The sequence below is a fragment of the Geospiza fortis genome, unplaced genomic scaffold, assembly GCF_000277835.1.
Source record: "Geospiza fortis unplaced genomic scaffold, GeoFor_1.0 scaffold121, whole genome shotgun sequence".
NCBI lineage: Eukaryota > Metazoa > Chordata > Aves > Passeriformes > Thraupidae > Geospiza > Geospiza fortis.
Window position 1 is genome coordinate 2,632,213 of NW_005054346.1, and position 21,873 is coordinate 2,654,085.

The window sequence follows — 21,873 nt, forward strand, 5'->3', positions numbered from 1 at the left end:
GAGAATTCCAAGAATTTCTTCTTCCAGGAAGAAAGGCTTGTCCAACAGATCAAAAGAATGAAACATCTTTCTGAACCACAGCACAGTGCAAGTAAAGAATAATGCAATACAACTGAGGAAAAATCAATTCCTAAAAAGATGGGTATTGTGTATAGCCTGTACAAACCACTTCAAGAGACTATTTGAATCTTTCAAGTTCCTTCAGTTCACTAAAAGGCAACCTTCTTATCAAGGAAGAAATCTTTCCTGCATTTCAGAGACGAAGTTGTTTGAGAAGGACTCAGGACAGTCACTGATAGGAAACTCCACACAAGCCATGCAGTACAAGAAAGGCACTAGCTTACTATGGAGCTGCTCTTTTAATCTGTTCCTAGAATATATAAAATAGGGTAATTTTAAGAAAGAAACAAATGCACTCCCTATTTTCAATCCATTTACCCTCCACATCTCTGATCAGTGAGGATCAGAAGTAAGAGATGAGCTGTTTCTGACACTTCTCCAGCTCCTGTAATTTCCTGTCAGCACTACTGAACCTACCTCGTATCCCAGGCTATCTGAGGCTCCCAGTTTTCATCACCTACATTCTGTATTCCTAAGTCCTATTTGAAATATGTCTCAGTTACCTTCAGCCTTTCAGTTTTAAAGCACAGCAACAAGACTATTCACATAATTTCCCACCATTATTTCAGTTTAATACTTCCCATTTTATATGAATTCCAAATTCTAATCTATTTCAGCATCTGTCTTATATCCTGAGGCCAGGAAGACAAAAATCACAGTGGTTTGAACACTGTAGTAATACTGGGTCATGATGCAACAATTTAAGTTTCAGAACATTTGGATATCATAAAATCAAGAATAAAAAGTTATGGTTAATGCTTTTCACTAGACAGAAAAACAGAAACAGACCTTTATTACCTTTCAGTATTAATTATTCTGAACAACTGGCTGATTAAATAGAGCATGTTGTCATACATCCAAATAGTTACTGAAGTTACTTTGTTCACTACTGAATTCACAGCAGGAAAAACATAAAAATATCAATTCACAGGAAAAGGCTGCTGTACAGTTGCAGGGTATCCCACAACTCCACAACAGCCAGCATTGTAACTGATGTTACAGTGTTCACATTTGCAATTCTAAAAGCACTGCAAAGAACTACTGATTAAAAAAAAAAAAATTATGTACAAATTTCTTAGGCAAGATTGCAGCATGTTATGCAAAATGCTATACAGATTGATATGACTTTTATGCTATTAACTCACACAGATTAAGTCAATATATTAAGAATACATGGAAACTATTCCTAAAATAACCTCACCTATGGAATCAAAAGGGTTGAGAAAACCACTTCAAAAGGGATACTCAGTATACATGGTACATATACTACCAGCAAAAGTTGGTTTTGTCTGGATTTTTATGACTGACTGAATAAATTTATTTTGTGGATTATCTCTGAAACACACAAAAGAATGTCAAGCTCTGCTTAATACCATTGCTTATGTAACAGTCATTCTGCATTAGTTTTCCTGCAAAAACAGTATAATACCACACAAAAATTTTGGATGCACACAGAAATATGAACAAACCCAAAAGGTCACACAAATTTTGAAGCAAAACGGTAAAATTAATAGCCACTGACAGAAACTTAACATTTAAGACACATTTTATTTAAGTAACAGTGTCCAACTCCTCCCTCCTCTTACCACATTTTCTTAAAAAGTAAACCACTTTTATCTTTCTTTCAGAAAGCAAGGTTCAAAAAGCCCTAATGCAATAAAGCACAGTAACACTTTAAAAGAGGACAATAATATAGTGCAAGGTGTTCTTTCCCCAGCACAGACTGCAAGATTCTACAATTCAGGGGTTTCACATTTACTTTTATATTCATCAGATTTTGAAATCAGAGAAAAACTGTGACTGATTCTCTTCTAAGGAACACATTCAGACCCTGCTTCTCACTTACAGAACTGATAACTTGTTTCCCCACAGGTTGCAGAGTATTGTCATCCTTGAGTTCTTCAAGTGTTATGCAAATGTTCTCATTCTCATTAAGGAGCTACTTTGGACTATTTAAAAATAACTGCATTACATCTTTAATGCATCCTCTATTATACAGTTTTTCAAACTGGTTTTCTTTGGACATGTTCTGATAGACAGCAATTAAATGCACTAATACTTCAGTGAAGGCCTACATTTGAGGGGGTGAGCAGCCCACTTGCAGGAGCTGTGCAGTGTTTTAGGGAGGCTCCCAGTGCTCACTAGGAACAAACTCCCAGCTCCTATTAAGGACAGCAGTCAGCAAGGGAGACACATTGTCAGACCTCTATCCTTTCTGCCCTTTCTATCCCTACCTTTTCTTGGAACACCTGCATTCCATCTGTGAGAACAAGCTGTCTATCACAGTAAGTCTGAGGAAATGCAGCTTGAAGCTCATCCACGTAATTCCCAATTTGGACCAAGCCAGTGATCCCACCCTGTATTCCACCTGGCAGGGACTGCAGGAAAAACTGTCACAGGGTCTCTCTCTAAGCACTCCAATACACCTTAGGCTTTTTTTGGATTTTTTTATTGAGCAAAAAGGTCTGGCTTTGATACAATATTCAAGAAATGTGCCAGACCCAAGAAAAAAATCCACTGATGGAAAATAAGAACACAGTGCTGCGTGTTTCAAAGAATAATGTAAATATTACCACCTTGGACACATTGAATCTGACATTTGTGCTTTTCACTTCAGATGTTCAGGTGCCTTCCCATCCAGAAATGAGAACACCTTGAAACATCCTTAAGCTTTTAGTGAAACAATTCTCCTAATCAGGACTGAAAATATATGACATGCTGATATTGGTTTTAATGCTTAGAAGATGCCGTGGAAGGTGGATTTCCTAATGGTTTTGTGAGAATGCACAACCCACTAAGTCTTGCTTGCACATCACTAACTTTACATAAGATTTTGACCTTGTTTCAAATTTAATTAGCACATTAAAGCAAAAATAAGAATGCAAGGATGGACTATCTGTGAGGACTCAGTCACCACCTACCCCTTGAGTAGCTTAAATCAGATTTTATAAAAAATTCCAAGCACCAAGATCAAATATTTGGTATTTCTTCTATAACAACATTCACTGGCACAACAGAAAAGGTGAAAGATTACATAATTATTAATATGATTTTTTACAGTGCAATACTGCAAAAAGTAAAAGCTAACTTCAGAAAAACAATCATCTTGCAGTTATTAAAAGAGAAACAACACAGAAATTACAAAATTAAATGCTTTTGCACTAAACTGTGGATTAAAAGCTGTGGACAGCTTTTTCTCCTGCTTAATTCAGTATTTCTTTAAGGGTGGGGTAGAGGAGAATAGTAAAAAACAAACTTTGGTCTCTATTTGTTTTATTGTAGCAATCTGTTTAATAAGCTTATCATTGAACACATTTTCATCAGCACCAAACACTATCAGGCCTATGTCTTAACCCTGGTTTAAGTCATTTTAATGGATCAGGTAAGCTAAGTGCCATATTAAAGAACATTGGTTCTTCATAGTTACATTCCAGCATAAAACAATTTTAAAAGCTCACAAAAATTTAGGTAGGGAGGTGGATTTGAGGTTTGATGACTTTTTTTTTTAAGCACACCACTTTATGCTGTCCATAACAAAACAAAACAAAAAAAAGCACCATTTTACCTCTGGAGAACAAATATTTTATGTTTTGAAACAAAAATATTTGGTAATTGGATATACTGAGAACCAGAGGAGGAGACTGGCCTAAATAAACCAGTATCCTTTCCCAATGAAACAAAGTAGATTGGTTTCCAGTAATTTGTTGTATTAAAGTGCTTTTTATTATTTCCCAAAGAATAGTACCATGAACACAAACCTCATAGTGCTTGTTCTGGTAGAAAGGTATCCTTCCTATCTATCCAAATTAGACTTTGTTACTAATTTTTTTTTTCACTCATCAAAAGAAGTATATATAAAATGCTCCTATTTTTATTTTTCTAGAAAGGAAAGGAAGTACATATTTCAGGTTGATAGGACATTAAATAGTTCATTTGTTGTGAAAAAAGAAAATCTGACTGCATGCTGCGAACTGCAGTGATATTCTGTTAGAGTTACTTTTTTCCTGTGGGAAATGGGCAATTTCTCAGGCTGTAAAAATAGGCTAATTAAACAAAGCATATTTATTAAAGACATTTCCTCAACACTAAAGCTAAGCATAGAGCTTTACCATTTTACCAGTTCAAGCAACCTAGAAAGCAGCATGGATTTAGTTGAAACTGATTACAGCTTCGGACTGAAAGAAGGCGCCTGTTTGCCCTGCAATGAGTTCATCCACAAAGTGGGGCTCTCCAGATTTAACTGGAGCTGACTCTGTCCTAGCACCATCTCCCATTCACCACTGGTAGTGATGAACACACCTGCAGTTCCTCTGCTGGGAACAGTTTAGGTACAAGCTTATCCTGCTGGGAAGAGTTTAGGTACAAGCTTATCCATCATTTCCTTTAGGCAGCTCAGCTTGGTTGTCCCAAACCATCTCAGGAAGCCAATTAAGCCCCTTGGTTACCGTGCTTTAAACAGGTTCTGGAGCACACATGAACTGCTCTTAACAGAAAAAGGATGCAGGCAGTGAGTGACTGCCAGCAACACAGCAGCAAGGGACAGCAGGGCCCTCAAACAGTACAGCCACTGGCAAAGCAAACACCTGCCCAGCACAGCAGCAGTTTACAGTGGAATCTGCACCCCTGGAATTCAGATCTGTTAATTGCCTGCAAATTGATTTATAGGTTGGTTTTCAGAAAACAAAAACACTTTTATACTCTTCAGTCTGTAGATTTTTCCTGAATGGATGGCCACATAAAGTTGGTTTTTTTTTATACTGAAGAGCTCTGAACAGGTAAAATACATTTTCTGGTTAAATACCTAATTTGCAATCTTGTATTTAACATATGTTTTCATCTCGTGTCTTTTCAACAGCCCTTATAAAACAGAAATGAAACTACTTACTGGTTGCATAGCTCTGGCTGTCTAACTAAATTTTGAATGAATTCATTCAGTCCTGCTCTTCTCTGTTTAATAAAATCTGAAAAAAACAGATTTATTAGAATCATCAGTCAGCTTATTAGAATCATCAGTCAGCTTATTTTCTTATTCAGGTTTTTCAGGATTTAAAACAGCAGTTAAAAGGAGACTGGCCCATGACTAATTTGGAACAGGATTGGTTCTACATATGAAAACTGCAAGCTTTAAACATTGAACTGAGCTGAGAGAATAAATTTCACTGTCTCTGTAACGCTACTTAAAAATGTTAAAAGCCAGGTGGATTAGAAGTGGCACCCTGTGCTTCAAGAACAATGTGTAACTGCAGTGAAGGCTGCAGGGGTGAGCCCTTCAGCACCTGATTCCACAGAAACAAAAACCCCAAGAAGCCACAGGCAAAACCTGCCATCAGTTGCACAAGTCAAGTTTTTACATGAACAGTCCCACCAAGCAGCATATTTCCATAATATATGTATGGCAGGGGGAAAATTGCACAATTCATCCTGCCAGCAGGCACTCAGATAAAGCCATCGAAGATAACAAAATAAAATACTTTCCTTTAGATTTTGGACATCATCTCCAACATTAAAAAAAGATAATCCACAGAATCCCTTCCCTTGTCTAAAGCTTAAGACATGTAACTATTCTGTAGTAACATGGAAAGACACACAAAGGATTTAGAATAGAGTTCTAACATAAAATAAAGCGTAAAATGGAATAATCCTATCTTTCATTACTCATATCAACAGAAATTTGTATGGAAAAAAGAATATTTAACTCCAGCACTAGCTTTTAAGGCATTTCAATGACTGTCATATCCAGATTACTGACAATTATTAAAATTTTAAATTAAAATTAAGTTTTAATTAACAGCTGTACTTAAAACATTAAGAAAAATGTCCATGTTGTTTAGGGATATAATCCCTGAACCCTTCCTAGGGTATTTAATAATCCCAAATAACTGACATCTAACAGAAAGGTAAATTTGCATACAGATATTATGGGAGTGAACAACATCAGCAGTTTCAGTGTGGCAGATGTACAGCGTCATCAGTCAATCTAAGCCTACAGGGCTATCCATGCTGGTGAAGATAAAACATCTGTAACATCTGAAATTTTCAGGTTCTATATTCTGACTGGTTTCTGTTCCATTTTTGTCAAGTTAAAACAAAATTAATTTTAAAACAACTTAAGTGCCAATAAAACTGGAGCATTTAAATGACAATTTAGATGACAGTATTTTTGGTACTTTCGGGTAAAAGGATGTAAAGGTCTCACTCTGCTGCATTTCAATGCAATAGTACAATGTTGCATACCCATGGATGGATTACAGAAGTAAAATACCTTTCCAGTATTTGTAAAATATGTAGCTTGTTTCAGGAGCCAGCAGAAACATTACATCAAAGCTTCAATAAATCAGTGTTAAGAAAAAGAATTATTTACATAAGCATCATGGCTCCATCTCCACCCTGCCTCCCAGCAAGAAACATCTTGAGAACTATTTGGTTTCTCATGCTTCAAGGATTTCAGCGTAGTTCACGGAAATTTAAAACAAGTTTGAGGACTTTGTTTTACATATATAATTTTAATAAAGTTTTAGTTGAGGTTTTTTCCCCCTTTAAAACTTCAGTTTCCTAAATTTGGCTCCAAGAAATCCACCTGCATATTTGCCTGTACAGCAAACCAGACTACATGGCATTCTCTGGTCTTCAGCCAGCTCTGAGAATCCCAAGGTCAGAGAAAAGGAACCAGAACTAAACAAAAAGTCCCTGTAGACAAAATACATGTAGAACTTTTGGCAATCATTTACATCTTTATCAGAAGAGAACATCAGAGCTTGGATACTTGTATTTGATTATTCTAATAAAAAATAGAAGAGTATTTACATCAGGATCCAGATGATTAACTGCCAAAAACTAGGTTTGTTTGTCAGAACTTTCAAAAACCCAAACATCCACATCCTAAGAGTTCAACAACTTTGGATCAATTTGTTCCTCAGCAAAGGAGAAAATGAACAATTGAAATAAATGCAGGAGGAGATGAAACTACAGTCTGACCACATCAGCAAGCAGGGGAGGGCAGGAGGGGTCCAAAGAGCTGCAGGAAAAGCCTGAAGTGAAAATGGCTTGAATGAATAGTACAAACACACTGAGCAATGGTCTGGCCTTCCCACTTGCCTTTTTATTAATTCATCTGTGGTGCCACCCAGGTTACTTCAAGGGAATTTTCAAGTGACTTTCATTAGTATTTCACTGTGTACAGAGCAAGCTAAATGGCCACCTATCACTGGTATCTTGAGCACAAAACATTCATATCAGACAAGCTTCCTGTTGTTGTTCCACTTACAGAAGTTCGTTTTCACCTGAACTGTACAAGGAAGCACATTCAGATACAGAGAGGTCAAAAGTCTCAAAGATAAATCCTTGAGTTATTTCATTTTTCAGAGATGGCTGTGAGGCATGTAACACAAAGAAAGTTTAAAATGGACTACGGATAACGCTAAGGAAGAGTTTGGGGTTTGGCTTTTGTTTTTATAGGAGAGAGGTCACATGTGACAGTTCAGAATGAGAATCCTGAATATGGGAGGGCTGGGAGGAGCTATAGCCTTCAGTGCAAGAGAGGCACTGGGCGACCAAGCAATGCTTCGTTCACTATCACAAGGTAAAACACCTACCCACGCTAGTTCCTGCTCTTGACTGAAGCATGACTAAACTTTGCTTTAGTCACTGTTTCGAGGACTGCTGCAAAACTCATATAAGACAGCTTCTTGTAGGCTGGAATAGATCAATTTTCATATAAAGAAACTGACAAAATGAATAACAAGATGATGACATACCAGGATCAAAATTATCTCCAAATATTCTTTTAGCTGGAATCTTCAGGTTCATGGTGGGAAATTGCTTCTTTAGCTGAAAACAAAACACATAAAATTGGATTGTGCTTAGACGTTAAAGTACCTAGAAATAATTGCATTTTGTTTGTTTTCTGATGAACAGTTTGAACACCTGATTATTAGTAATTCTGCTCCGCTATGCCATTTCCTCTGCTTGTACACAAGGGGGAAAAAAACATACCCAGAACAATCTGTACTCAGTTTGTTTGCAATAGACATACCCTTTTAAATTCAAAGGCCATCTCATCTTCATTTTACAGACTACTAGAGCAACAGTGCAAAATTATTTGCCCCAGGTTATAAAACCAAATTTCAGTCTTCTTTTTCCTTTTCTTTTTCTTCCTTCCTCCATCAATTCTTTATCTCTTTTGGGTTTGTTTTTCTCTTATTTGCTTGCTTGCACAGGGCTGTATGAGGGAGCTTTACAGTGGGATACAGGGGATACAGGCATCTCGGTTTTACATTCTTTAAGCTTTAGAAATCACAGGTGGTCTACCCCTACATCAAAATTACAAGCAGATGAACAGTCTATTTTAGGATCCTGCACTTGATAATTCAATTATTACACTTGATAAACTGACCAGAAGATTGTACACAACAACAGTGAATTGAATATTAAAAAAAAACCCCAAACCTGGCACTAATCAAGCCTCAACTACATTTACTTCACCTTCAAGTGTTCCAGAAGAGCAATCTTACTCTCATCCTCTTTAACGGAGTAGTTTTCTAATACAGTAGCTGGCAGTTCTTCCCTTAGCAACACTAGTATTTCTTTCAGTTAGCAGCACAAGTTCTTTTTGGTGTATATACACACAAATTTCTGAACAGAAACTGGAAATGTCCTCCTGGTTATGCTTCCCCAGGACCTCACCTCTGCCCATGTCAGAGAGACCAGGGCTGAACAAACTTCAGCAGAGCAAGGACAATTCTAATGCCAAGAGAACATGGCAAAGGAACAGGATCACCAACACTCCCTCTGAAAGGAGGATTTTCTGTTTTCACATCCCTTACAGGTTTTTCCCTGCTACATGCAGGCAAAGCACAGCACAGGGAATCCGGGGGCATTTCAGCTCAAACATTTCCAAGTTCACAACCTGTGTTTGAAGACCACTACCACATGCAAATCCATGCACAGGGAGGCAGAAGAAAAAAGGCCTGACTACTTCCCAAAGAGACAGTGGAAGGGAAGGCACAAATAAGGAGCTGGTAATATTTTAGTATGAGAATCAGAGGGGAATTATTTCCGCTTTTGTTAAAGCAAAAATTATGGTCTCTAAACGTGAAGAACTGGAGGAAAGTATAGACACAGCACACATAACTCATACTCACAGCTAAACAAGTATTTACCCCACTTGCCCACTACACAAAAACCCTCTTCTAGCAACAAACAAAGAAATCCATACTTAGTTGCTGAAGGGGGCTATTTTTTTGGGAATACTGATCACATTTTTTTGTGCAAAAAACCATACTGGCTCTGAAACTGCAGGTATGAACTGCCATCAATGACTGACTACAAAATTTCTATTAAGAAACAAGGATTTGTTCATTGCTTTCAGTACTTCAAAGAAAAACGCTTAGGAGGAATGTATCTATCTAGATGTTTTGCAGGGTTTTTTATCATGAACAAAAGCACATTTTATATGTTTTGACAACAACCAAGCTGGAAGTTTCATTAAGCTATGATGCCAAGGAACTATAAAAAATGTGACAAATAAGTGGATTTTGAGTCTAAAATTCAAACAAACTGAAGTTTAAAAAAACCCACTCCATCATCTTCTTTAATTAGACTCCTATGGTTATTAAATGTTGACTCAAATTCCTCAAGAGAGGATTAACTCAAACCATAACGCTGCAAGTGTTACTCTGCTATTCTGGCATGATTTCATAGCCTGCTTTTTGCTTACCGTGTTGTAGAGTTTATCAAACTCTGCATACCGTCGAAAGACAAACCACTCATTTCTGCCAACAGAGACCAACACTTTGTAAACCTGTAGGAACAAGGACAGTGTTATTGCCCACAAAGCTTGGTAAAACTTCTCAGGTTTAATCTCGTGGTGAAAGTTAAGGGCAGGTTGTTAAATTTATTGTGTAAATGCACTTATCAAACCATGTATTTCTTACAGCTAAGTCACACAGACATCAACAAAAATGACTAAAAGAACAACTAAAAGAATCTGGTACTTTGCAGAAATTTTTTAAACACCAGGTAAGCGAAAACAAACACCAAAATTGATTTAGTGGAGTTTCATTAATCAGTTAATATCCAAAAAGAGCATCTGACCATCAGATAGTAGTCTATTAAAATTTAATATGAAATTTGTTAACAACTCAATAATTCATAATAAAGACGAATACTAAGAAGCAAAGCATTTAAAAATACTGAAGACTGCCTTCACCAAAACCTAAAGAGAAAGTACATATGGAAGGTATGAAGATAACTGTTCATTTGAACACCCTGAATACAGAAGAATCCTGGCAGATGGCACAACTGTTCAGGGAGGAAGAAATGGTGCTGTGGCAGAAATACAGCCTATTTAACATAATACACAGCACTGGGATGAAGGGAGGTATAGCTGGAACCCACTGCACACTTCAGGCATTTCAAAGGCCATGTCACAGAGGACTTCAGTAACTAGACAGATTGTCAGTCGCTGGATTCATGAACCTGGCTGGCAGCTGTGTGTCCAACAGGCTTCTCCTCTCTCAGGCAACAGCTGTCTTCACTTCTCTACTTTCTTGTACCTCCAGAAGGAGCTAAGCTATTCCTTCAGGGAAGAGGATGGGCTCAGCAAGGAAATGAGTGCAGAGCACTGCTAATTCCCAAAGCAGACTACTGGACCAATGCCCCAGTCTCCCTCCTGCCCTGCAGCAGCACCTTGGCTCTGTCTCTAACTCCCACAGTGGAAGTGGCAGCCACCACCATCGGTTCCTCAGCCTGAGGGCTGCAGTCAGGCTGTGCTAACTGCTCACATAAGCTGTTCTCAGTTCCTGGCCCTGGGGGACACAGGAAGCTGAATGGAAGCATCCAGCAGAATGCTGATGAGACTTTCTAAGAAAACCCACTTTGCCTCATACTGCTAAACAAGTGTTAGCATAAAACCTACCCACTCCCCTTCTAGAGCCTCCCTACGCTGTAGGCAGCGAAAGCTTCAGCTGCAAAACTTAAGCTCTGTCCTCGTGAACTGGGTCTTACACAGCAGTCAAATCCTGCAAGCAGTGTTCAAACACAAAACACCTTTGCTCCCCACGACTGCACAGCACATCAATGCCAACACACTTGAGCAGAGGGCCAAGGTAGCTGGGCAGAAGCACAGAGAGCAGAGTGCACAGGCAAGCATAACTCAGGATACGAGATGATATCCACCTCCTTGGCAACCGCTAAATTTAAACAGTTTTGTTCTCAGAGTAGCTGCAGAACAATGACACAATCAACATTTTTTACACAAGAGAGCATAGAAAAACCTGTATGAGGTCATCCAGTTCACACAACAAAGCTCTTGCACACCCCAACCAAGGAACAGTTTCAAGTCCAACAGTTATGGGCACACTGAGTGGTAAGAAAACACAAAATACCCACTAAGAATCTGATAAAAACTAAAACCATGACATGTCAGGGCTGTCTTACTACTCTCAGCTACGGTGTAATGATTAGAGAGATGTGCAATGCTTATTTCTAGAAAGGTAGGGGGGAGGAATGTAGACTTACTTAGATAATAAGCTTTTCAAGTCTAATTATTCCTAATCCAAATTTGGTCTTAGAAAACTCCTTAAGCATAGATATGATGCATCACAACTCATAGTATGTGGGTAAAAACCACAAAGCTTTGAGAAAAATAAAAAGGAAGAAAAACAACAGAATTCCTGAAAACCATAAAATGTCTTCCTAGATACAGAAAGGACAGGATCCAGCTATTTCTGGATGCAGCAGAATTTCTTCACAAAAGAAGTCACTGAAATTAAAAGCCTTCAACTCTGTTTGTAGTAGCTCATCCTCCTGGATTAAATGCTTGATTTTTATTAAACAAAGAAAAAATAAAAAGGTAGGCTGTTTTCCAATTTTGACAGAGCAATCATTGAGAAAGTAAGGAAACTATTTATTGTCAACAAATAAAAACAAAAAAAACCCCAACTCCCAATTTCCACAGGGCTGGGGATTAACATTATACATCACAGGTCTGAGACAAAGTTTTCAGATTTAATCAGACAAACAGCATTCTTGAAAGAGATTTTTTAATAAGCCTGTATATGATCAGGGTGTAAAGGGAGATGAGAACAGGTCAGAAGAGAAAATTAAGCCTCAGACATCAAACAGCATAGGGATAAAAGTGAGAAACCCAAAACAAAGCTATTTGTCAAAACAGGCAAAAGAATGACCTAATATGCAGCAAGGACAGAGAGCAATTAATATAGGCTAGATATGGTCCAAAACAAGGAAATACTTTATTCCTTTTATGGAGAAAGTGAATGCTGAATCTTCTGAAAAATGAGAGACAGCGAACTAGTGTGGATTTACAGAGGCTGGTTGCCATGCATTAAATGGGAGCAAAAAAGGTTCCCTGCCAGAACCCAAAAGATGCAAACATGTAGTCATTTGAAAAAAGACAAAAAAAAGTAGTAGTAAATATATCAAAAGTATGCTGTATTTAACAAAACCAAATCCAATATTCAATAAAAGATCATGAAAATGCTCAGGAGGTATGAGAAGTTCACTTCCAGAGACAAGACTGAAAAGCTCATTTAATTATCAGAATGATGCCTGCTCAGAGACATGATTGTTTTTAAAAATGCTTTATCAGAGTGTGAGGGCAAAAAGCAGAGCTAGCAAAAGCTAAGTTGCACATACTTGTGTTGTTTCCATGCCAGCATTAAGTGAGCCATTGAAAAGTTTGAGCTGAAAATCAGTTTCTGTTCAGACCAGTAAGATTCTAGAAGAGTCTCAGAAGCAGCAGTGAAACACCCTCTGAGCAATGGTAAGGTGAAGACTACACAGTCACCTGAAATCTTTCCTAGCCTTTATCACTCTGACCTTTCTTCTCACCCCAAGTGAAAACCTCTCTTACTGCTCTTTACAGAAATGGCAATAGTGTGGCCATCAAAAGAGACAATTATACCTACCACAAATTTGCTAAGAGCTGCTTCCCCCTGTACCCCTTTCTCACTCCCTGTCAAAGTACTGATGGGATTCTGTCATTACGCACAGCTACAGCACAGGGGACACAGTAACAGCACTGACACATGCTGGAATTCACAGTTTCCACCATGAAGTTTAGTATGACCCTCACTTCTGTTACCAAATCCTAAAATATATGTGATAATATTCGAAAGCTTGGTTGTGAAAGCACTTCTTGTCAAGTTGCTAATTACTCCCTGGCACAGAAAGCAGAAGGCAGCAGGACAAAGTGTACCTCTGCACAGTGTAATCTAGGCTGGATTCCTTCCCCTCTCCTCTCTCTGCCCCCCATTTCTGATGTTTCACGCTGCTTTCTCAAGGGCACGCCCAAAGAAAGTGCCTTTACACTGCCCAGGCTGTCTCACAGACCTTCAGGTAAAATGACCTGGACACCACAACATTAGTACATGCTCAATGTACCACACTGGCATATTTTAACTGCAGAACTGCCAGCACTGAGGCAACAAAACAGAACTGTTCTGCTCAAGTTTAGACTTTCACAAAGGTTTTTCTGCTCATCTGAGTTTCACATGAATGCAGAGGTTTAAGGAATTAGTAAAGTTCTCTTTTGTTTAAAGTTCCCTTTACTGGCACACTCCTTCCCCAAGCTACATCTTGACACACTTGTAGAATCAAAGAGCACTGTTCTCCAAAAAAGGGAGGTGAAGAGGAGAAGGAGACAACATAACTCCTAGTAAAATGTTGTTTTGTGGTATTCTTCAGACAGCAACTCCGTATTGTTTCCACAGTGTTTGCATTCCTCATCTGAAGAGTGACTAACTCACTCAATGAAAAAAAAATCTTAGAGGAAGTTGCACAAGAGCAACGAAACAGTTTGAGCCTTCTAAAGGAAGTATTTTGATCTTGTCATTTGGGGTTATATAGAAGGCAAAAATCCATTCCACACTACTTTATTTTTCACTATGCAATGCAAAGAATTTCCCACACAATAGGAAGACTTCACAACCAGAAAGTCAAACTAGAAGGTAAAGAAAGGAAGAGGGAGAGAAATGACAAGGAAATGGGAACAGGATAGGAAAAAACTCATAAGCATTAGAATCAGAAACAGGAAGGAAGACAGAAAAAGTTTTGAAAAAATTTGATGGTTTATATTTTTTTTTCATTTTACACCAAAAAAATTACAATAGTATAATAGGATATCTCGGAAAGAATGGATGTTCAAACAAACAAACAAACCCCACAAAGAACCAAATTCACACTTTATCCTTTTACAAAATAAATGTCTTCATAAAAATCGTGTAGAATGCCAAAAATGGTACCAGAATATTTTCCCTGTACTTGGATATTTAAATATTTTATACAAGCAAATGCAGCTATTTTGGGATAAAATCAGCAGAAATTTGTAAAGGCAAGTTCTTTATGCAGAAAGCAACACAGGTAAACACTGTAAGACATTCACAACCTTTCACACTGGACTATGGCCAGTGCTCACAAGAGCAAGGAAACTGATTTCCACAAACCTATTGAAAATAATATGAAGCTCAGCAGCAGAAGAGAAGAAAGCAGCACTGCTAGGCACCAATAGTCTATGCCTTTGCCCGCAGACTTACTCTCCTACATACTTACAGTAAATCTCTTTTTCTTCTCTCTGTGTTCATCAGAGCTGGGAATGCTAACGCTTGGGCAGCTCTCTTTGAGATCCATTGTGTGTTTCTTATGACAAATTCGTTCCAGGACCCTGCTCTGGGTGTTGCAGTCAGGAGGTCTTGTCAACGGTACTGGTCCAAGATCCGCAGCTTTTCTTGAGAAAATCTGAATTCCATCATGTTATCTTAAAGTGAACACAGAAGGAAAATTTAAGTACAGGAGTTCTTAACTCACATTGCTGAAAACTTGTGTGACAAGAACTTTTGCTGACAGGAAATGCACATTAATATGTACATATAAAGCCACAATCATGGCTATTTTGTAAACTTTCCTGCTTGTAGTTCTTTGTTGTTTCACTGAAATCACTCACATTCTCCAACGACATAAGTGCATCCAAAAGCTCATTGAGCTGTGTAGACATACTGGAAACAGATTTGGGCCCACTACAGAGAATATTTTGTAGGAACAAAGGGCATGAAGAAATAATTGAAGATGACAACCTGGTATCAGACATCTGAGAAATGCCACCAACTTGTACATTCAGAACAATTTATTTCAATACCAAAGGTTTTCAACTGCATGAATCTCTACCAGAGGGCACTTCAGATTTGTCAGAACATGCTGAGTGCATTTAAATGTCACATCAGAGATGAAAGACGACATGAGGAAAACGAATTTTTCATGTGAATTTTAGAGAGGGACACAGGCAGCATCATGTGTATGTCTGAATATTTACCTTCTCTGCCCCTCCTTCCCCTTACCAGGCATACTTTGTGTTTGGCAGAACACAAGGTGTAAGGTCATCCTCTCCCTTCAGTGGAACAGTTAAGCTTCCTTGCAGAATGTGAGAAGGGCACAACACAAGAGACTGAGAATAAAACCATCAAAAAGGCAGAAAGCTTAGTGTCAACTCGATGTCTCTTTACTCACAGAAGGACAGCATTTTCCACACCTGCCCTGAGAACTAGCACATTATTTACCGGACCCCACGGATAACAACAGGAGCTTCAGCAGGGCTTAGGAGCAGCCAAAATTAATGCTGCATAGCTACACACCTCTGTTTGGGCCAGCACAGCACAGCCATCTGAACTGCTTCACTGAATGCAGCACAGCTCTAGAGCAAGATGTGTCTGATCAACTCACAAACATGAGAGAAGTGGCTTAGAAAGAGGGAGACCTCAGTTCTCGTCAAAATAGCCAGAGGAAAAAGGAGTGCCCAGTTCAACACTGACTCCCTATTTTCTTAAAACAGGGAAGTATAAAAGTAAACTCTATATTTCATATCATAAATTTCCAAAAAGCACAAACTAATCCCATGCAATTCTGCTATTAGAGAGACACCCATATTTATGTTGGCACGAAGGCCAAAGCTCCTGGAATCCAGTGAAAAGATTTGTTCTCAATACTCAACTAGTCTCAGTCAGTCAACTCACTATTTTTCTTGCTCTCAAAAGCCAGATCATCAAACTTCATGTTGTTATTTCTCTTTTTGCCATTTAAAATTAAGTTAATTTTCAAAGACCTATGTGACGACTTGAACAAAAAGGAATGTTTACAACCACTAAAATCACAGCTAAGTGATAGATCATCCCATACCTCAAGATATTCAGAAAATTGTTTTCAGCTACAACTGCATTTACTTTAAGTTGATTGTTCCCTACTTCACCAATTAGGTAATTACAGAGTTGAGCAGGGTTAAGCTTCTCCCCACCTTTATTTGACTAGAACGCAGTTCATTCAACACAGTTACACAGACCATGGGTTTCAAATTGGTTTCTCTTTTCCTTCGGAAAGCTACTGTTAAAAGCTTTGTTACAAGGCACACCTTCCACAATTTTATACCAGCATGAGATTAAGAGTGTTTTCCCATTGCCACACACTAAAACTGAGACGTAAAGGTTAACTGAGCTCTTCCCCATCATAAGAGGTCTACTAAAACAGTCAACAGGCACCACTTCCAGTAAGTGTTTCACTAAGCTTAGACTTTACTAAGCACTTGTGTCAACCTTTATCTACTTCAGGTCTAGTATCAGGAACTGAGCATAAGCCCCTGCATTTTATCTGTCTTACTGCTCATCACAGAAAAACAAGTAAAGCTTTAAAATGGATTAGGTGTTCCCTGATTAATATCACTCACTGTCCTTCTCCTCTTGTAAACCAACGTTTGTTACAAAGGTTTCCAAGATGCCTGTACTCATTTTCACAATACAGACTGTATTTCTCTCATCCCTTCAGTTTCTTATTTTTAGTGTCAGAGTTTTAAATGCCAGTACAGGAGCCGTATGGATTAAAAGCTGTAGTCTTGGAAGACTAAACTTTATTTCATATCTGAAGCTGAAAGACAAAAGGAGGAAGTGTCAACCAGATTAATTCAGGAAGAATTTATTCATTTTACTGGGGAGATGAAGAATAAATCATCTGAGAAACCAAAACTGTAATGTTCACATTTTGTTCTTTAAGCTGCCTGGAAGATCACTGGCTGTGATTATTTTCTTTCCCTGAGGCATCTCCTCTGAGCCGTGCCTGGGTCACCAACACTAAGCTGAACTGACAAACTTGGAAGAACTGCATTTTCACTCTGCCACTAAGCTCCAGCGGATCAGAGCTTTCCTTCAATTTCTATTTGCCTTGAGCATATCAGCTCTTGAGAGCTTCTTACATCTGAACTGTAGGTCTGACTACAGAAATAGGGACACATTTGCCTTAATCTTTACCATGCTGCAGTTAGGAACATAGCTGTAGTTTAAACAGCAGGTAAAATCACAAATGCTGTGATAACTACATGAAGTAATTAATACTGGAGAGAAAACAGTAGAGACATTTTTATCCACAGCTTCTAAAGTGGAAATTGCAGAATTTTAAAGGATGCCAGGTATGAGTGAGTAACAGACACAGTCAGCAGAGAATCTCTACCTCTGGTTACAGCATTTCCTGGAACTAAAACCAAGCAGCCCCTCAGCTCAACTTTGATAACAGACCAAAGGGGAAGGGAACTTCAGAAAAACCACATATCAAAGTAAGTCCCCTCAAATCAAACTTGGCCACCAGTGAAAGATGTAGGTAATGTAGAGAACCTGCAAGACAGGTTAATGCTGAGACCAGCGCTGTCCAGAAACAGCTAAAACTTAAACAGGCTTATGGAGGCCTGGAACAGGAGAAAGCACAGAAAAAGTTAAAGTAGATCAGAAGTCACCAGTCCTCCTGGCACAGTTTCAAGCCTATCAACAGCTATACTGTCCATTCTCTCCATGGATTTATACAAGCCAGCAGCATTTTCACTGTTTCCTGCAGGAAGCCACAACAACATCAATTTTCAGGCTGACCCTTGCCTGCAGTAAAGCAAGAGCATGGCAATAGCAGAACCCTGACACCATGAGAGCATACACAAATCTACTACACCCACAAATGAATGCCTGACTATAAAATATTCAGTGCAGCTTCCTCATAGCTGCATGCAACAGGCAAATACAACATAGTTTAGCAGTCTGTGGCATCCTCCTTTTACTCTCTTCTACATAAGCAAACTGTATTAGAAAAGGTTTCTGAAGTTTAATCAGACTATTTTATTCTGGACTAGAACATTTTCTCTTCTTTTTAAAATGTTAATGGCCTAAAGATGGTATCACTATAATCAAAAGATCCTTTTTCTGGGTGCTTATGCTTCAACCTCTGCCTAGAATGTCCAAGGCTAGATCAGGTAGCTGTGTACTCATCTGGTGCCTCTCCAACTGCTGCCACATTGCCTTAAATACCTCTAATGCCAGGGCAAATCACACTCACTCTTTGAGTAAGACAAGAGAAGCAGGGACAAGAACAGACAAAACCCCCCAGAGATTCTCCCTGCAAGCACATTTGGAGGCATCACCAGGATCCATATCCATTGCAACAGAGCACTGGAACAGTGTATAGGCACTTCCCTATACACCAATCATCTGCCCTGAAGGACTTAGTTTGGGACTGAGCTATCATTAAACCAGCTGCTGAAAATCTCACCTGTGATTCCAATTACAGAAGCAGCTTGCATATAAAGAAACTGAAAGCAAGGCACAGGAGGCACTCCTATTATTCACTATTAACACTACCCTATTTCTTCTGACTTTCAAGAAAGTATCAACTTTGGCATGCTTTTCATCACTTCCTCAGTCTTCTCCACAAATACACTGATAATGGCTCAACATATCACTGGGCCTTACACAATCTTGTAGAAAACCCAGAAAGTCAACTTTTTCTCAACTTCTCTGTGGAGAAATAGTGTCCCATTCTTGTTACCAGACAGCAGCTGACACACAGGAAATGGGAGACAAGATATTCAGAATCCATCGCAACAGAAATACAGGATGAGGCACTGTATGTGAAGTCAAGTGGTTCATAAAAAGTCAAAGGCAAAACACAGATTGCTAATCTCTAAAGAGAAAGGGATGGCCAGAAGCTGTTCAATAACAAGGTTCTGGAGAAAACAGGTTTCATTCACAAAACACATCCTTTTAAATATCACATTACATACAATTTTTAATACAGTAACACTAGACACCATGGTAGACCTCTAGCACGACTTCACCTGAATTAAAAAACAGAGCACTAACCAAAATACTCTAGTCAATCCCTGGCTTAACTCCACAATCCTTTCTAGAGTATAATTTGAGAGAGTTGAGAACTGAGCCACTACTATAAAGGAAAAGTTCCCTGTTTACACATCCACCCACTACCTAACAGTTTTAAAAATTTCTAGTAGCACCACTCCTCTGCAGCAACATGGGCAAAGTCCAATTCAACTGAATCTTTCTAGTTACAGGAAAAGACTGCAAATAAAGTGAAAATGCAACCAAAGGGATGAAATAAGTAATTACCCTCTTTTGTCTCTATCAAATTTACTTTGGATAAGTCAGGCAAACATTACCTTCCCATGACTGTACTGCACCCAAGAACATCCCTTCTGCCCCACCTCCCAAAAGAAGCTCCAGTAAATTACTCTTAACTGGCCTATAACGAGATTCATGGCTTGGATTAGACCTATTTGCATTCATATTTATTACATGACAGAACACAGGTTTTCTGCTGTGGTAAGCAAACCCTGAGTAATAAAACAGGTCTTAAGAACAAATACTGCCAGTAAGAGGCAGTTGTCTTTTAATCCTGAACACATCTCCATAGTAATTCCATTCTCCAGTAACTCCATTTAGCCTGTGTTCATAGTACCCACAAGGATCACTGTGTCTCAGATGGTACAACTTACACAAATAACAGAATATATTTAAAAAATCCACACTTGCTACCAGCACATTTCTTGGTGTGCTTTCTCAGTCTGCCTATACACCAGGTCCAATTAAATTTTAAATGTAGATGCCTAAGAATAGCACAGCTCAGGAGTTGCAGCAACAGCACCATAAACTACTTTGAAGAGCTCTTAGACAGCTGACAGCAGCCACCTGCAACATAGTCAGCTCTACGTAAGAGGGCAGTCAGACTTCAGTAAACACCAGGCAAACAATGCAGCCTCATTTTACCCCTCTGGATGAAAATGAAACAAGATAACACCACACTTCAATTCCAGATATACTGGACACGTTCTTAAACGACCTTTAACAGAAGTCACCAATGGCTCTCCGTCGGTTTCACTACTTAAATACAGAATTTCAATCTGTTTAAGAGGGATGTTACGACTAACACATGGAACATGGAGAGAGTTCCAGGGTTTTATGTACTGTAATCAGCAAAAGGTAAAATCCATATAGCAGAATATAGCTGGATAATTACATAATGGATATGTAAATCCAAGTTACGGGCCACAATCCAGAAATCACACTTTTGAAGTCTGGGCTTTACAGAATTGATGGCTGCCTAGAACCATAAAGCTGTTGGATAATGAAAAGGGAACAAATTAAATACTGGGATATAAAAAGCAAGCAGGAGAAAGACCCTTTAGCAATATACAAACTGCCCCTCCAGTTCACCACCATTTGATTCATTGTGTTACATCAGTGCAGCCACAGCAAGTATTCTACATCCATTCTTCAGGACAGTTTACAGACTCCCACAGGTGAGAGCATACACTGAACTCTCACATATTTCTGTGCTGCACAGAGAATGAGAAGGTTCAGTTCATAAGGATTCACAGATTAGTGGCTTATGTACAGAAAACAGAATTTGGTGCAATAGCATCAGATGTGGTGAGGCTGTAATTTACATCACAGGTGGGAATTCAAGGCTGGAAAGCAATTTTAACACATTATGTTGTTATTATTATTATGTTACATTATCATGTAATCACTAGTGCCTACTTCTTCAGCTTTGCCAAGGTTTTTAAAACAACCAGTACTTCTCACTGACATGGGCAAGTCAATTGCGCTGCACTTCTGATCTAAACAAGAATCTCAAAGTATCTTTTAAGAAACAGGTCAGTTTTCTAGCTTTATATTACAAGAAATACCATGCATGGAGACTACCTTAACAACACTGAACTTTCCAAAATGCTTTCCAAAAGCTACTAACAATTTTTCCTGAAATCTAAAGTATCATAAAGCCTTCAGAAAAATACTCCTCCATATGCAGCTTCTGTTTTTACCATTAGTTCATATTACAGTCATTGAAGAGACTGATGTGCAGGTGAAGGAAAAAAAAAAGGTCAGAACTATATTTAGACACTGAGACTGAAACAACACTAATGTTAGAAGACTCCAAAATAGAGTAACATCAAGCCTTAAAAATACAGTCACATTCTATGTGTGTCTATAAAACCACTTGGAATGTCTGAAAGAAGTTATAAACAAACCTTAGCTACAAGGACACTGCAGCAAGTGATATTCACAGAATTCTTCAGCGCAAGAAGAACCGTAAGGGCATTCAGGTGACACTGCTGTGCTGTGATGAAATGCACTACCCGCATGACAACGTATCCTAAGTGTAATGGGGAATAAGAAAGGCGCATTCCATCCTGCAAAACTACTGCACGTTCAGAAGCAGCAGTTACACCTTTGTGAGCTGCTAGAGGAGGAAAACACACATAAACACACACACACACAAAAAAAAAAAGGACGAGCTGTGAAAAGAGCTTTAGCCATAATACATTACAACAGCCTTTTAATTAACCTCCACAAAACTGAATTCCTCAAGGGTACCTGAATTTCAACAAAGCAGCGTTGCCTAAGACGCTTCAGCGCTGCTCTT

The 21,873-nt window shown here is 38.6% G+C and overlaps 1 protein-coding gene across 1 annotated transcript in view; it reads right to left on the reverse strand.

The window, feature by feature from the left end:
• Nucleotides 1-21,873, reverse strand: part of LOC102036813 (serine/threonine-protein kinase Sgk3) — a 33,369-nt gene that overhangs the window by 11,219 nt on the left and 277 nt on the right. The window contains exons 2-5 of the mRNA XM_031058654.1: nt 14,689-14,893; nt 9,836-9,919; nt 7,875-7,947; nt 5,006-5,081 (exon numbers count right to left, since the gene is read on the reverse strand). Of these exons, the coding sequence (XP_030914514.1) occupies nt 5,006-5,081; nt 7,875-7,947; nt 9,836-9,919; nt 14,689-14,766 (311 nt within the window). The 5' untranslated portion in view covers nt 14,767-14,893. The remainder of the gene's footprint in view (nt 1-5,005; nt 5,082-7,874; nt 7,948-9,835; nt 9,920-14,688; nt 14,894-21,873) is intronic.